The 17823-nt window shown below is 37.7% G+C and overlaps 1 protein-coding gene across 11 annotated transcripts in view; it reads left to right on the forward strand.

The window, feature by feature from the left end:
• PAPOLA (poly(A) polymerase alpha) overlaps positions 1-17455 on the forward strand; it is a 61134-nt gene extending 43679 nt beyond the window's left edge. For 5 of the 11 annotated variants that reach the window (XM_059686073.1, XM_059686065.1, XM_059686074.1 and 2 more), the window contains 7 exons: positions 1935-2056; positions 4128-4270; positions 5372-5493; positions 5945-6165; positions 11356-11418; positions 13265-13339; positions 15284-17455. In XM_059686073.1, the coding sequence (XP_059542056.1) occupies positions 1935-2056; positions 4128-4270; positions 5372-5493; positions 5945-6165; positions 11356-11418; positions 13265-13339; positions 15284-15379 (842 nt within the window). In that variant the 3' untranslated portion in view covers positions 15380-17455. The remainder of the gene's footprint in view (positions 1-1934; positions 2057-4127; positions 4271-5371; positions 5494-5944; positions 6166-11355; positions 11419-13264; positions 13340-15283) is intronic. The other 6 variants (XM_059686071.1, XM_059686095.1, XM_059686081.1 and 3 more) reach the window with 6 other exon arrangements.
• The last annotated feature ends 368 nt before the right edge of the window (positions 17456-17823 follow it).

Below are 17823 nucleotides of genomic sequence, written 5' to 3' on the forward strand. Positions count from 1 at the left end.
GGGATATGTGGGGAAACCGGAGTTCCCGGGGGAGACATGAGGAGAAGGTGCAAACTCCACACAGGCTGCGATCCTGGCCAGGAATCAGTCTCCCTGCCCCCCCTTTCCAATCGTATAATGAAATGACGTTATTTGAGGAACTGCTGTGTTTGATATAAATCCATTAAAAAAAATTTTTTTTGCCTCTGCTTTCAGAATACATTGCGATTTCTGCTAATTGGTATTTCTGCTGCTGTCAGCCTAGTCTAGGTCACACCACTGTGGTTGGATTACTGCTGTTGCTATCAGATCCTTGTGCTGCCCTTGCCCACCTTCAGCTCTTTCAGTCAACATCCAAATCATGCCTCACCTGTTCAAAACCTGTAATGGCTATCCATGCCACTTGGAATAAAAGTCCAAGTCTTTACTGTGGTTTACAAGCCTTTACCTGATCCGACCTCTCCTTATGTCTGACCTCATTTTTTATTATAAGTTCAGAATTCTTTATCCATCTGTCTTGGGGCCAGAAAGTAATAAAGTTAGTATCATTCCAGGGCCTGGAGCAACATTTCTAGCTGAAGAATTTCTACAGGGAACTGTTTGATAGTCACAGTAAGCCCTGGTGGAGATCAAACAGCCACAAACAGGTCAGGTCAGGGTTCGTTGCCAGACGAGTTTTGGCGCCAATCTTGTGAAAAACTTCTGTGTTGGGTGGGAGATTTTGGGATTTTAGAATTAGATAAAGGATTACTGATCTCTACTTTTCCTCCTTCCCTGTGGCCTTTTTGTTGTTCCTCGAACATTCCAGGTATGCTCTCCACTCAGGACATTTTGTCCTTGATGTTTGCTCTTCCTGGAATGCTATTCCACCAGGTACTGTCAGATCACTTCCTCACTCTCATTTAAGTCTTCACTCCATGTAATCTTAGTTTCCAGGCTGAGCTTCTTTTCTTCCTACTCAGCTTTTCCATAGCACCTATCACCACCTGATATGAAATAGTTGACTTTTGAGCAACACAGGTTTGCATTGAGCCGGTCCACTGACACGATAAAGATCACTTGCCACCACACAGTTCAAACCCATGTTCAAGAGTCCACTCCGTGGTTGGGAATCCACGTGTGGAGGGCCAGCTAGAGTTCTCTTTGTATTTTTGACTTCCTGGGAGGTCACTGCACCTAACCTCTGCGTTCAAAGGATAACTATGTTTTACTTAATTTTTTTTCCTGTTTATTACATTTTTCCTACTGGAATGTAGAATCTGAAATTATTTTAGCCTCTTATTCCCTGCTATGCCCTGTGTCTAGAGCAGTGTGATACGTATATCCATTCCATAATTATTTGTTGTTGGACTCAGTGAACGAATTTTTCCATTTTTGGAACCCTCTGAAACTAAATTATTTGGATTTATTTATTTTCAGCATATTATTTTTGTTCCTGTGACCTCTGTTATTTGAGTTATTTCTGTAATAGAAAATGTTACTCCTTGTCTTAAAATTTGATCTTGCAGATTCTTGAAAAGGTATTTTTTAGGTATGTTTAAATACGTTTGACTTGTTTTGCTGAATTTGTTACATACTTAGATTAGAATTTAAAATTTTACTGGTAACATTAAAGGGTATGGGCTTAAGAACCTCTTTTTCTCCAATTCCGCTGTTTCTTAAAGAGTGACTCTTTAAAGTTACCACTTTAAGAGTTTTTACACTGGAAGAATTCATATACTTTGTGTTTTGTTTATTTTTTTTTTCATTTTGTAAACCTTCTGGTAGAAGGGACTTAGTTAGCTCGGGCAGTGAATTGTCAGAGTAGAGATAGGTTTTCACCTGATGATTTTATACATATGAAGTATTGATGTATAAAGGATGATCCCTGCTTAGAATAGCCTCTCCTGGATGAGTTGAACTGCGTTATTAAAATGTTTTTTTTTATTTCTCGTAACAATTTTCTAATTGTGTAGTTTATAGGCAAGCAATAAACAGCAAGATGTTTGAGATGGACATGAAAATTGCTGCAATGCATGTAAAAAGAAAGCAACTCCATGAACTACTACCTAATCATGTGCTTCAAAAAAAGAAAAAGGTAAATTTAAAAAGTACTTTAAAAAGTATTACTAATATAATAATTTATGTGTCCAGGTTATCAGACCTTCAAAACTGTAGGCTCAGTGAATAAGTTATATTTGAAATAGTCACAGTGTTTAAAAAATTTGTTAAGTGGAGCAATTGCATTATATGAAATCTTTTTCCTAACCAGGTTTCTTGCACACACTTGCTTCAGACTTTAGATAGATTAGTGGCGATGCTTTGTATCCTTATTTTATAAATACTTAGATTCTCTTCAAAACCTTTTCTTGGCCATTTAATATTCCACATAAGTATCTAACTTCCTTTTCTTTAAAAAGTAAACTAATTCAGTTAGGTATTCTGTAGCTCAAGTAAACTAGAGGAGTTTTTCAATGAAAATGGCTCTATTTTGGTAAGAATTATACATGTATTTATTTTATTTAACTTTTTAAAGTTATTGAAGATAACAATCACTAACAGAGGTAACCAGAGTTAATGTTTTATATTATGCTGTTATTAGTGCTTCCTGTTGAGTAACTTTGCTTTTTTATTATTTGGACTTACTATAGAGGACTTACTGGGATTTTAGTTCAGAGATATTTGCTTACTTGGTTTCAAAAATAAATGACTTATTCCTATAATGGAATACTTGAACATACCCGTGAAAATAAATGAACTACAGCTACATAGTATGTTGAGTTAAAAAGGTACAGATGAGTATGTACCATCTGTACATTCATGTGAAGTTTACAAGTTTAAAAAATGTAAAACCATATATGATTTTTAAAAAAATAATATTTTTACTGATTTCAGAGAGGAAGGGAGAGGGAGAGAGAGAGAGAAACATCAGTGATGAGAGACTATCATTGATTGGCTGCCTCCTGCATGCCCCCTACTGGGGATTGAGCCTGCAACCTGAGCATGTGCCCTTGACTGGAATCGAACCTGGGACCCTTGAGTCCACAGGCCAACGCTCAGTCCACTGAGCCAAACCAGCTAGGTCAAGACCATATATGATTTAAAAGAGAATATGAAATAAAAGTATATGTTAGCGAACAATAACCACTGAATTCACCATAATGGATGGATAACTGGGGCTGGGGTTGGGAAAAGAGGAATAAAGTGTTTGTTTATGTACATAGTGGTTTCTCTAGCTCTAAATTAAAAATTAGAGCATACACGCACACACGTATGGGATGTGAGTTTTTGTCAACAATGCAAATTATTTCTATTAAAATGTTTTTGTAGATAAGTGAACAGAGTATTCTGGAAAGAAAAAAAGCTGAAGTAAATTTGACATTATAGTAGTATTAATTGCCGAAATGGAAATCTTAAGTCACTTTAGAAATCAACTTTCATTCATAGAACCACTTACAGTTCTTTTGTTGTTCCTATATTCAGTTACTGTCTTTGAGTGATTTGCTTTTTAAGAAGCGGGGCCAACATTAGGATTTACATGTGGATATAAGGTTTAGTTTTCAGAAAATTAGTCTTTTCCATAGGATCATTTACACTATTGAATTACCATGTTGAAATCCTACATTGCCTTAGAGCATTAAGGAATCCTTTGCTTTGGAGAGGCTCATTTATTTACAAATATTTAGGAATGGCACTTACTGACATTTTTTGAAATTATGCAATAAAGTTTATTGTAGAATAATTTAAAAATCTGTTAACAATTACTTCTAATCCCGATAGCTAGAGATAGTCATTGTTAACATCGTGTTATTATTAGTAGGCTTTTCTAATACATTTATGTATGTATATGTAAGCTCTCAGATTTAAGATTCATGCCGTTTCATGTACTTTTTAATTTGCAATGTGTTTTGTATTCAGTGTGTATGTTTAATGTACCATTCCTTTCTCCTTATTTCTCCCACGGAAGAACTATAGTTGAAGGCTTCTTAGAAGTTAGGAGTATGTGTCTCTCAAATCTATGCCTTTTATAGTCAGCATGACACTTCTGATTTTCTTAAATTTTGATTTGTACTTTTTAGTAGAAATCATATGTCAAGTAAAAGACATTCATGTTTCATAGATCTGGATAAAATACAGATGTATTTGATTGAATGTTTTATTGATTGCAGCATTCAACAGAAGGTGTCAGATTGACACCTCTGAATGAGAACAGCCTCGACTTGTCTATGGACAGTGATAACAGCATGTCTGTGCCTTCACCTACTAGTGCTATGAAGACCAGTCCATTGAACAGTTCTGGCAGCTCTCAGGGGTAAGAAAACAAGGGAATGGGAGTGTAGTGGCTATTTGTAAACATATTTGATTGTTGTTAAAGTCATCTATTTAGAATATTAATTTTATTCCATCTTAAAATATTTTTTAAATAGCCATTTAACTCTTAGTTTTGCAGAAAGTAATTTGTCCTGTGTCACACTTGTGTCCCATATGTCTTGATACAAATATGACTCTTTGTGCTATAACCTCTTCAGTTTCATGTACTGAGACACCTGCTGCCTCCACTGAGCAGTGTGGTGTACTAAAGAGAACAGACAAGAGGGACAACATTACTTTGCTGTCCTCGAGCTGCTTTGCCTTTGTGTGGGGGAACATATCTATGACATATTAGGGACCTTCCCAAGAAGAGGAAGATCTACGTGGGCTGGTTTATGTTAGGGAAAACTTTTTGGAAGGATGAAGTGACTCTAAAGACGTTTTAAGCAGCTAAATGTTTTTTTATTGTGAAAGAAATATATGGCTGTGGTAACAAAAATTAGAAAACAAAAGATCATATTTATATTTAACTTTTATAAGTGTATCCTGCAGACTTTTAAAAATATATATATTTATTGATTTCGGAGAGGGAGATAAACATCAGTGATGAGAGATAATTATTGATTGGCTGTCTCCTGCATGCCCCCTACTGGGTATCGAGCAGCAATCTGGGCATGTGCCTTGAGCAGGAATTGAACCAGCGACCTCTTGTTGCAGGTTAGGACGCTCAACCAAATGAGCCACACCAGCCAGGGCAGATAACATTTTTTAAGAACCGTTCTAATATGGTAGTCACTAGTTGTGTGGCACTTTACATGTAATTAATATTAAATAAAATTAAATGTTCCATTTCTCACTGCCCTTATTTCATCTATATAGTGGCTACCATATGGGATAGCGTAGATAAAGGACATTGTTATAGAAAGTTCTATGGGACAGTACTGCTTTAGAAGGTTTGTGTGTTTTTGATAGTTGGTTATATCTTATTATATGAAATCAGTTACTAATGTATATGTCTGAGAAGTAAATCTGAACAATCTCTTAGAAAGTAATTTTATAAAATGTCATGCTTCTTGGTTTACTTGTCAATGTTTTTAAACAGCAGAAACAGCCCTGCTCCAGCTGTGACAGCAGCATCTGTGACCAACGTCCAGGCCGCCGAAGTTCCTGCGCCACAAGTGGATTCCAGTGAAAGCTCAGGGGGCAAGGGAATTGGTTTGACAGGTTTGAGAGGACTTTACGTTATATGAAGTTTCAGCTTTTGCTCTTTGTTTTTGTTAATCCTCACCCTAGGATATTTTTTCCTTTGAATTTTAAAGAGAGTGGAGAGGAGGGGGAGAGGGAAACATCGATGTGAGAGAGACACATTGGTTGGTTGCCTCCCACCTGGGATCATACCTGCAGCCCAGGTAGCTGCCCTTGGTGAGGAATTGAACCCACGACCCTTTGGTACACAGGCTGGCCTGGCCCTCCAACCACTGACCCACACCGGACTCAGCCTTTGTTTTGAAAGATGGCTTTTATTTGTTAATTAAGTAGCTTGAATTCAGTTTTTTAATGCCATTTTAATATTTGCATGTAAAGTTATCAATGATATCAAATCTAGAGAAATAAAGCTTTATTTGTACCTTAATGTTGATGATTTAATTTTTATGTATTAATGTTTAATTATTAGGTACATCGAGCGAGAGCATTCCTCAAACTGCCACACAGCCAGCCATTTCATCACCACCAAAGCCTGCGGTCTCCAGAGTGGTTTCTGCAACACGCCTGGTCAACCCACCACCACGACCTTCAGGAAATGCAGCCACAAAAATACCTAATCCCATGGGAGGGGTCAAGAGAAAATCCTCACCTCACAGAGAAGAAAGTCCCAAGAAAACCAAAACAGAAGAGGTACCTATATATTAGTTACCCATGAGAACACCAGCTTAACTATTTTAAAATCCAGCGAAAGAAAACCTTTGTGGGCCTAAAATGAGAAGCAGGAAGGAGGAAAGCTTATAGGAAATGTTTAGGGCGTGTTGCAGTGCCATAGTTTCTCTCCCCCTTCCTGCTCTCTCAGTGACCTCTTCCTAAAGCTGTGCCTCTCATTCCAGCTTCTGTAGCATGTCTAGTTCATAACGACTTAGCGTGGACTTAATGGCACCTTCATTTATTGCTCTCATACAGCTGGCTTTTATAGGTACCAATTAAAATATATATATCTTTATTGATTTCAGTGAGGAAGGGAGAGAGCGAGATAGAAATATCAATGATGAGAATTGTTGATCGGTTGCCTCCTGCATGCCCCCCCACTGGGGATTGAGCCCAACCTGGGCATCGAACCATGACCTTCTGGTTCATAGGTTGACTACTGAGCCACTCTGGCTGGGCATGGGTACTGATTTTTTCATAGCTTTTTTGGACATGGTTTTTGTTTCTTGATCCAAATGGAATTTTGGAGTTTTTACACTATACTTGGTAAGAATGCCAGTGGTTCTAAGGGAATTTCCTAATGGAATGCCTGGCCAAAGTTGTAAAGTCAGATTAGTTTGGGGGGCTTGAATTATTATTTTCTCTTAACTCTTTAGGAAATTTTCTAGAAATATGAACTTTTTATAGTGAATGGTTTATCTTGTCAAAGTCTCAGTTTTAAGAAAACCATTAAAAGTATACATTGATTTTAAGTGTGTATCTTAGTCTAGAAATAGCCTTGTTACACAGTTTCATTGATCCCTGGAGTGACTCTCGTGTTGTTTCCTGTTAGTGAGGCTTTCACCATTGCCACAGAGGTGACAGTTCAAATGTTTTATTCCCTAGGTTATTCTGAAGTTTTTTTGTTCTTCTAGGAAATAGTCACTATTAATGAACTATGAATAATTTGATGAATTTTGTCACTCTTATGATTCTGTGAATGAAAAATGGTTACAGTATATTTTAAAACATGTATTCTGAAAACCCGTCTGTAATTATCTCCAAAGGCAGTGGTTTTCAACCCTGACTGTACATCAGAATTACTTTTTCAGGTTTTTGGTATTTTCTTACCAGAATTTAGGGCCTTCTACAAATACAGAATCAGAAACTCTCCAGGAGTTTAGGCCTGGGGATTTCTTCTTCCCTTTTTTTTTTTGAGATATTCATTAATGTTCTTGTGTAAAACTTAATTTTTTAAAAAAAATTTTTTTGTGTACCACCAAAAGGGGATTAGTTTAGTCTAGCGGTCGCCAACCTTTCGGACCTCGCGGACCACCGGTTGGCAACCACTGCTCCAAAGGTTCCTTAAGCCAGTGGTCGCCAATCTTTCAGAACTCATGGACCACCAGTGGTCTGTGGGCCACCAGTTGGCGATTGCTGGTTTAGTCCATCCCTTCCTCAGTCATCTGCTTCCCACCTCTTCCAAACGCGCTAGAAAAACATTTTGGAGGCAGGGAGTGGGTGAGGAAGCAGCTAGCCTGAGTTCCTGGGAACCTCTGAAAAGCCCCATGCTACTGGATTGTGTTGTGCCTCAGCCTAAGAATGTCCTGGTGTGGGTGTGATTCCACATTTACATTTCTTTTACCCTAGTACAGTGGTCGGCAAAGTCATAGTCAACAGAGCCAAGTATCAACAGTACAACGATTGAAATTTCTTTTGAGAGCCAGATTTTTTTAAATTTAAGCTATATACGTAGGTACATTGTTATTAACTTAATTAGGGTACTCCTAAGGCTCAGGAAGAGCCACACTCAAAGGGCCAAAGAGCCACATGGGGCTCGCGAGCCGCAGTTTGCCGACCACGGCCCTAGTATATGCAAGCATAGCTCTAGCCCAGCTGTGGGCAAACTACGGCCTGCGGGCCGGATCCAGCCCATTCGGCTGTTCTATCCGGCCCACGGAACCGAAAGAGTGGAGGGTTCGCTTGCTCTCCCCTCCGCTCCTTCACCAGCAGCAGTGTTAACATGTATTAGTTCACACAAACACTCCATCCATGCTTTTGTTCCAGCCCTCCGGTCCAGTTTAAGAACCCATTGTGGCCCTCGAGTCAAAAAGTTTGCCCACCCCTGCTCTAGACACTTATCATTCCATTTCCCTAATGTTAATTGGTCAATTTTTTAATGATTCTCTGTGAGCTCTAACCAAATATGTACCAGCACAATATTTGTAATTTCATTTGCTCTTACCTTGCTAGGAAACACTTACGTTTCATGTCTAGTTTAGGGAGGTAGTAGGAATGTAGAGTTTTTAAAATTTTAAACGTGTGCACAGGAGAATCATTTCATGTATCCATGTACCCACAATGCAGCTTCAGGTATGAGCGCTTGGCCAATCCCTGCACTCTTAGTTCTTTCAGCCTTTTCCACTTCCTCCAAACATATCATTCCATTAGTTTTTTTTAAATTCTTCTATCTAAAAGATAATGATTACAAAAAGGAAAGTCTCTGTCTATATAAAAGGCTAAGTTGACTCACGCATGCACAATACATATAAAGTTCTTGCTGGTGCCAATTGCGCATGTTATTTTGATCTGTCATTGTCGATTGTGAATTTGGCTGACACTTCTATTATAGAGAACGGGCTAATAGCAGTATTAAAATATTTCTTCTAATTAATTTCCTTTCAGTGTGCATGAATTTGTGCACCAGGTCATTAGTAACAGCATAAGTGTAACCCACTTAGAAAAAAAATCAATAATTCATTAATATAATCAACAGTTCATTAATATTATATATCTAGTCAGTGCCCAAAGATCCCTAATTGTGTCATTGATTTGTGTGTTTTTTTAGTCTTTTTTTGTCCAAATCCTATATAATAAAAAGCTAATATGCAAATCGACTGAACAGTGGAATGACCGGTTGCTATGGCGCGCACTGACCACGAGGGGGAAGATGCTCAATGCAGGAGCTGCCCCTTGGTGGTCAGTGCGCTCCCACAGGGGGAGTGCCACTCAGCCAGAAGCTTGGCTGATGACTGGTGAGCGCAGTGGCGGTGGTGGAAGCCTCTCCTGCCTCTGCGGCAGCGCTAAGGATGTCTGACTGTGGGGAGTGGGCCTAAGCTGGGAGTCGGACATCCCCCGAGGGCTCCCAGACTGTGAGAGGGTGCAGGCTGGGCTAGGGTTCCCCCGATCCCCAGCCCCGAGTCCACGAATGTTGTGCACTGGGCCTCTAGTCTATAAATAAGATCCCTGTTTAGCAATTGATTGATGTCTCAAGTATCCTGTAAAATAGAGGTTTCTCCCATTTTTTTCTTGCAAATTTTTTTTCCTGTATAGTTTCTCAATCTGGGGTTTGCTGGTTGGCAGCTCATTTTTATTTAGACTAATAAAAATTGAATTTTAAATTGTAGAAGGGATCTTAGGATCTCAGTTATAAATCTCATTTCTTAGAAGAGAAACTCAAGGTTCATTGGCTTTTTCCTTTATAAAGCTAATGAAACTCAGAGACAGGATTAAAACCCAGGCCTAAAATCATGGCGCTAAATTTGAAGAAGATTGTGTTTTTTTTGAAGAAGAAGATTGTGAAAATATTCTAAATATCCTAATTTTGAAGGTCTCCTAAACTGGGTTTTTTTATTCTTTGTTAATGAGTACTTGGCATTAGAAATTTTAGCAAATCAGAAAGAAACACTGGTTCTGCTTAATTAATACACTAAGGTGTATGTAGATAGGAGGGTTTTAGGTATTGCCAGGTAGTTTAGCTCTGCTAAATTTGCATCATATGCTAAAGCTTTTCAAATATATATAAATGGCAGTAATGTAAAATAAAAATAGAAAAATCTGCCCCATATATATATTTTAAAACTTATGATACCATATATGTTTTTTAATATGATGCTATAAATATTTCAAAAACTTATGGAAAATTTCAAACATGTACAAAGTTATAATGTACAGTCATGTCTGCATCACTACAGCTAACAAATCATTGCCAGCCTTCTTTCATCTACACATCTGCTCCCTTCCCCACGTCACGAAGCAGATCCCAGGCACATCATTTCAACCATAAATATTCCTAAAAATAAGGACTAATAAAAAACACAGCTATAGTATATTACATCATATATATATTTGTGTGTGTGTATAAGTACATTTACCAGTATTACCATATTGTTACATATCCAGTCAGAATTGAAATTGGTTCAGTAGGGTTTTCAATTACTGTTTGTTAAGTATGTCTGTTTGAGGAATACAAATAAGGTTTTTATTGGAATCGGTTGATACTGCAGTTAAATCTCTCCTGCTCTGTAAGTTTATCCTGTGGTTTCTATGTCTTGTTTTAGAGCCAATTAAAATTAAATTTTAGTTCTCTCTAGTAAGTAAAGCAGTGAAATTAGTGTCAATTATTTTTCTTAAGAAAGTGATGCTTATTAACAAGTCAGTACAGGAATGGGAAAGTATAGCCATTTTGGGCTTCCCCTGTTCCCTCTTTATCAAAAATGCATTGTTTTGAATGGAATTATAATATACTTAAAAATTAAGATCTGAGGAGAGAGCCTTTCTTAAACCTTTTATTCAGGATTTTAATAGGTCATACTAAGGGATTTTGTGGTTAATTAGCTTTGGGAAAATTAAAGGGATATTCTTTTTTTAAAAAAATATATTTTATTGATTTTTTTTACAGAGAGGAAGAGAGAGGGATAGAGAGTTACAAACATCGATGAGAGAGAAACATCGACCAGCTGCCTCCTGCACACCTCCTACTGGGGATGTGCCCGCAACCAAGGTACATGCCCTTGACTGTAATCGAACCTGGGACCCTTGAGTCCGCAGGCCGACGCTCTATCCACTGAGCCAAACCAGTTAGGGCAAGGATATTCTTTTTAAAACCCTGTGTGTGTGTGTGTGTGTGTGTGTGTGTGTGTGTGTGTGTATGTGTACTTTAGGTGGTGGTGATGAATAACAGTTTACGTCATGTTCTTTTTAATTTTGGCAGATACTACAATTTAGTATACTAATTAAACTTGTTAATATGGAAAAAATTTAAGTGAATCAGTAATTATTTTAAGGCCATTATTGATCTTACAGGTTAAATTATTTCATAACTTAAAAAATTATGTAAGTTAAAGCATTGATTGGCAAATAATCTAAAATTTTCATTTTAGAGAATAAAGCTTTTCTTTTTAAAAACAGGATGAAACAAGTGAAGATGCTAACTGTCCTGCTTTGAGTGGACATGATAAAACAGAAACGAAGGTATACTAAATTTAGCCTTGGTGTACATACACAATTCAGAGGATGGAAGATGTGATAGGAATGTGTGTAGAATATTGTGCTGTAATTTGTTCTATAGGTTGTTTCCAGAAGTGTCCGTTTTTAATGTTAATTTACAATGCTAATATTAAATTCCTAATGTTTGAGGCCCTTCTAGTTGCACTGTAATCTGTTGGGCACCTAACGGTATAGAGTGGTGAGTGAATTATTCCGTACCTTTAAAGAACTTACAATTCTTTACAATTAAGTAAAGAAAATAAAAGAGAAGCAATTAATTACATTATCAAAGTGATTGAGGATGGTGGGTTGGTGAGAGGCAAGAGAAGTTACTTTTTGACTGCAGAAGTAATGTAAGGCTTCAAAAAAGGGAGCTGTAGTATTTGAGGCAGTCTCTGAAGGATACAGAGGGTTGTGGGCAGGCCAGCATGAGGTCATCTCGCTGTTGAGGTGAGAGTATGGCATGTTGAGAAAAATAGTTTTCTTTGCAGAAGGTTCTGGCTAGAACCTAAGGTGTGGGGGCTTGAAACAAGGTAGACAGGCTGGGAGAGATTGGTTTAGCCAAATTGTATGAGACTGGGAACATCATTTTTTTTTTTTTCCAGAAATTGAAATATACTAAAGGCTTAACTCTGTCCTTATTGTAGAAAAATTGGAAATCTTCTTTCCCCCAAATTATCCAGATTCCCATGATTGATATTTTAGCAAGTATTATTTTGATGTCTTTATAGATTTGTCTGTGTATACTGCCAATGCCTTTTGCTTTTAAGTCTTTATTCACTCTGTAAACCAAGAAAAAATTTCATGTCATTTTTATAATCTAGAAAATATTATTAATGGCTGCATAGAATGCTATCTTAAAGCAGTTATCATTTTTTATACAGGCGGTTTCCTATTGTTAGTAATTGTTCCTGTTAAAAGAAAGTTGCCCTTTCCTACTGTAGCATTGACTATCGTTAAATGGCTGCCATTATTTATGTTTATTTCATTTGGATAAATTAATTAAAGAGGAATTACTGAGGCAAATAGTATGCTTCCTTTTAAAACTTGATACGTATTGCCAAGCTGTGCTATAGAAACACTGTACTTTTTCTATTTCTTACATCCTATTTTACCCTTTGTAATTTCAGAGGAGAAAATTGGTATTTCATTGTTCTATTATTGTATAAGTATTTTTTATAGAAATTCAAATTTTTATTTTTTTCATTTGTGTATATATATATGTGTGTGTGTTATTGTTTGTGTGCACTGCTTTTTAAGAGTTGGAGCAGTGGGATGACATGGCTCATTCACCCCATGGTTTCTGACTAACCTTAGAGCAAAACTGAGCATTGATTATTGAGAAAGGGACAGAAACCAAAAGGAAGGAGGAATGTCTTAGAGACAGTTTCTACTTTTAATTAAAGGCATGGAAGCAATTTTTGTGCTTCTTAGTAATTTTATTTAATAATATTGAATGGACTTTGTTTTTCACATAGTTAAGAGCTTGAGTTTATATTTTGTTAATCATTGTCTGAGCCACATTTAATAATGTGCCTGTGCATGTCTTTAATTATTGTTTGCTCAAAATGTCCAAATTGGAGCTGGTTGGGAAGTCACGAGATATTCTGACCACGCCTTAAAAAATCAAAGTAGGCAAATAGAAATCTATGTGTATGTGCAATGGGGTAATAACCTGCAATAGGCTTAAAAGATGGTTTTGTAATGCAGTCGCATCTTTCTCTTAATCCTTTCTGTTTTCTAATATGTCTGCTCTATTAGCCACCAAACCCCATTTTGTTCTTTTATTCTTTTCTAAGACTCTTTCGTCCCTGTCTTCTTTGTCTCACAGGAACAACTTGATACAGAGACAAGTACAACTCAATCAGAGACTGTTCAGACAGCGGCTTCTCTGTTGGCCTCTCAGGTACTAAGTGCAGAAAGCAAGGAGAGCTTTATAAATGCTGTGGAGATTAGTGTGGCATAATGAGCTAAAATGAGCGTTTATGGAAGACTGATAAAAGTATCTTTGTGAAAGTAATTCCTTGCTAGCCTATCCCTGTATTTATTGTAGTTCAGAGCCTAGGATGTGGTGGAACCTTTTTTGTGTGCTGTTCAGATGCTAACTCATCCCCTTACACATGTGATAGTGCAAATGATTTAGCTCCTCACTAGTCAGCATGCAGTGTTCATACAGCGGCTTTATTTAGAGGTCAAAGTGAAATTTAAATTATGACAGCTAAAAACCATTCTTTGTGGATTTCATTTTTACAAGGTTAATATGACCTTTTTATTTTTAAAATGTGTTTCTGCCTCCCTGTGTATTTCTGATTTTGTTATTAATGTTATGGACCCCATAGTTCTTTAAAATAATGTTTGCATTTGACATAGAAATTCTACTTGTGACAGTCCTCCCCCAACCATTGATTTGTGAACTTCCATTTTGTTGGCGAAATGTTTTCTTGAATTCCCCCAAGTTGAATATATTTCTAAGTCCAGGTCAAACTCTGACACAAAGTACATCTTTTCTTTAGCTAGAGGTTAAATAGGTCACCCTACAAAAGAACTGAGAGATGATGGCTACAGTTGCTGAACAATCCAGTGATGTTTGCTGCTTTGTGGTTCAGGGTTATTTTAATGTGACAGTTCTAAAATGTGGTTTTGCTGGCTGTTAACCCTACGACCTACGTCACAGTCCCCAAAGATAGTCCGCATATTATGTTTGCTCGTCTGGAATGTCTTTTATTTCAGAACCTTTATCTGATAAGATGCAGTGGGGTAACTAAAACCACGTTAGCAAGTGTGGAGCTTGATGCTGACACATGGACAAACCTGTTCATCACCTGAAACTGTCCTGCGATGGGCCGGCAGCCTTTCAGTGCCCACGTTCTTCTCGGGGAGCTGTTGATACTTTGGTCTCATTGATTTCATCCCAGTGGTGATCAGTGCCCAGGGGTGTTTGCTTACTAGCTGTTTTTATGAGGAAGTAGAATTTTCTTTCTAGTGAAAGATCTCACCACCCAGTTTATAGGAGTGATTATGTTGATGTAAAAAGTCCATCTCTGTGTTTGGTGGTATAAGGGGAATGTTTGGGGTGGGGGTGATTACGAGATTGTGCCCGTGTTTAACAAAGAATCCTTATGGTTTGAGGATAAACTTGAAATATTTACAGATGGAATGATAGGATCTCTGGGCTTTGCTTCAGCATAACCGGAGCGAAGGTGGGAGCGCACTCACTGGCTTTCATTTGACAGTTGATGAAGCTGCATAATGAACGCATGGGAATTCATCATACAGTGCTCTCTACTTTTGTGTATTTTTGGAATTTTCCATAATAAAACATTGAAAAATTCATCTCTATGTTTTTGAATGTTAAAGAAGGCTTGTGATTTAATTTATTTTTAATATGAAACTTCCCTAAAGTTTAAAATAATAAAATTATTGCTCAGTTGTATAGATAATTTACAAGGTCAAAACATCCCAAGTTTACTGATAATTGCTGCTCCTGTGTATCAGGTGAACCTGAAGTATTCTCCCACATGGGGGTGCTGCAGTACCAGTCAGCGCCACAGCCGATGGTGTTACTGCCCTGTAATGACATGCTGGGCAATTGTTAGAGGAGTGTGTTTATAAAAGCTATGTTTGAAATTACTTACATTTTCTACATATTGCTAAAATGTTCCTACAAATGTAAAAGAAGTAATTTCATAGTAATTCATATTTATTTGTATTTCATTTTGAAAGTTTTCTTTAAATTTTTAATACTTATGCTAAGATCCCTCCATTTCTTAGGAATAAAGCAGTGGAAAAGTAAATCTCTGTTAAGTTACAGCGCTTTGTACAATGTTGTGTTCTTTGCTTTTGTCCTCAGAAAACATCCAGTACAGACCTTTCTGATATCCCTGCTCTCCCTGCAAATCCTATTCCTGTTATCAAGAATTCAATAAAACTGAGATTGAATCGGTAAAAACAACCTCAGGGGTCCATAAACAATATCTGCCAACTCAACCTGTTGTCTTCAAATGCTAAGAAAGGAGACTGGAGGGTACAAGACTAGACATGGCTGAACATGGATGTAGGTTTGTGTGACCTCCCTTACTGGGCTAAGCAGCACTTGATCGGAAGTCCAGGTTAGTATGTGAAGCCAGGAGTACTATTATTATTGTGTTAGCAACAGTTGCATTAACTATTTTAAAAAATTACTGCCTTTTAAAAAAAAACAAAAAACACAAAACAAACACACACACAAAAAAAACCCCCAAACCTCAAGCTATATTTGTATCCTTAATTGACCATCTGGATTGGGTTTATGTTTGATGCATTGTTTGGAAAATTTGCGAGACAAACTAGCATAAGAACTCCTTATTCTGATGATGCACTTTTATGTATTTCGCTTTAGAAAGTAGTACTAATTTTAGATTTCAGCCTGATGGATTTCATTTTTTCTTGAAGAATTTCCTTTCCCATCAATTTTCAAATCGGATACCATTCTGCAGTGGTGTACTGTTGTACTTGAGAGCAAGGCTAAGAGTATGTCTAGGTCAGTCCCTATGAGGCAGCTGTAACCCTTCCGAAGGAAATGTCAATTCTAAGATATGTGTTTGACATTGAAAGAATAATTAGGAAATACTGGGATTGATGGGGGTCGTGATTAAGAAATGATATATTCGTTTTATTTATAGAATTGTTTAGAGTGCAGATAAATCAGCGATCAGCCAGCAGATCTTTTTCTTTGAGCTTATTAAAGCTCGGTATTGTTTTGCCTTTAGTCTGTGGTCTTTGAAACAGACAAAAGCATTTTGCTCCCTCCCCCTTGTTTTCCGTTTTCCCTTTCTGCTTGTATGCATAATGTAGGATTTAGTCCACACAAAACAAAATGCCAGTATTTTCTTAGGCAGTGGTGTGGAGCCGGTGACCCTGTGCCACGGGCCAGGACACCGAATTGTGGTCCCGTGGCCGGAACTCCAGGAGGACTAACGGAATGCCTGTGAACATGGGGTCTGTCTTGGACAGCACTCGATCCTACAAAGGAGGGATGTTGTACACTCCACAGAACTCCGGTCTGTAGCCAAGCTGGTTTTCAGTTTTAAACATGTGGGCGAAAAGGCGTTTTCTCCAAGAATTTTAAACTAATTTTTATTTTTAAATGGTTGACCAAATTTGTCAGTAAATTTTACATCTAGAAACATTTAAAAATCATTTCTAGCACTCACTTGACATCTAGTCAGCTCTCTCTACACCTTTTTCATTTTATTTTATCCTGTCAGTAGATTAGGAACTCTTTAAAGAAGGCAATTCCTCATAACTAAGCACCAGAACAGCCATCTTCATGACTATGAGGGATGCTAGATGTTGATAAACTTCCTCTTAATCTGGACAAAGCAAACCTAACAGACCTTTCCGATGAGCATGTTTTACGAATCCTCCCTTGTGCTCCATCCTGTCATGTGCATTTTCATGTTAAACTGCAATTACTTAAACTCCCCCCTGTCCTTCTAAATTAATTTTCCAAAGTTGGAGTGTAGTCTTCCCCTTAGGCCATGCATTAATTGAGGCTTTCTTTTCACCATACTTTGTAACATCTAGTATACAACATTTCTACTTCCCACGTCTTCACTCGCACAGTCACCGGCCCTGTCTCCACCACCAGAGAAAAAGGGTCACGCTCCCAGGGCAAGTGACAAGGTGGCTGGGTGTTTTGTGTAGCTTCAGAGTTAGATTGAAATTGCCAGGCACAGATTTAGTCTTGTCATTTGTTTACACATTGGGGGGAAAAATTCAGTTTATTCAACGTTTCCTGTAACTGCACCCAAGTTTTGCCACGCTGGGAACTTGGACCTTTTCTGTGTAGTGACTTTTTAATTCTAGTTTCATAACCTGGAGATCGGACTGTTGCTTTCGCATGATGTACGTAGTGTCTCATGACTGGAGTTTGCTTTGTTTTATAGTATCTGTACTCCTTGTATTTTTCAAGAGCTATTTTGTAAACAGATGATGTATTTCTCCATTGAAAACACAATAAAAAAACAACAGCACAATCCTACAGTCGGCTGGTTTCTTTTGACTGACTTTGAATTCTTTTGTCTTTCCAGTGAAATAATTGGTCCTACTTAAAGTTTATATAGTAGGGCTCTAAGGGAAGATTTGCAAAAGCATTTATTGTGGTGACATGCAGAAAAGATTTATTTCTGGTTAATTCATGCCAATAGCAGCAGCCTAGTAGGAATGGATAGCTCACACAGTCGGAGGAAACCATGAATGTAGTTACTATCATCCCCTTCCAGCTGCCACCCCCCCCCCCCGGCATTTACTCCGTGAATGTGGACACTGCCCTTTTCTGTGTGTTTACTCTGTGTGTGTAGACCGTGTGCCCTCCCTGATGAGCTAGCTCCTCTCAAAGCTACTGGTTTT

This window comes from Myotis daubentonii, chromosome 1 (assembly GCF_963259705.1).
Source record: "Myotis daubentonii chromosome 1, mMyoDau2.1, whole genome shotgun sequence".
In the NCBI taxonomy this organism is placed as follows: domain Eukaryota; kingdom Metazoa; phylum Chordata; class Mammalia; order Chiroptera; family Vespertilionidae; genus Myotis; species Myotis daubentonii.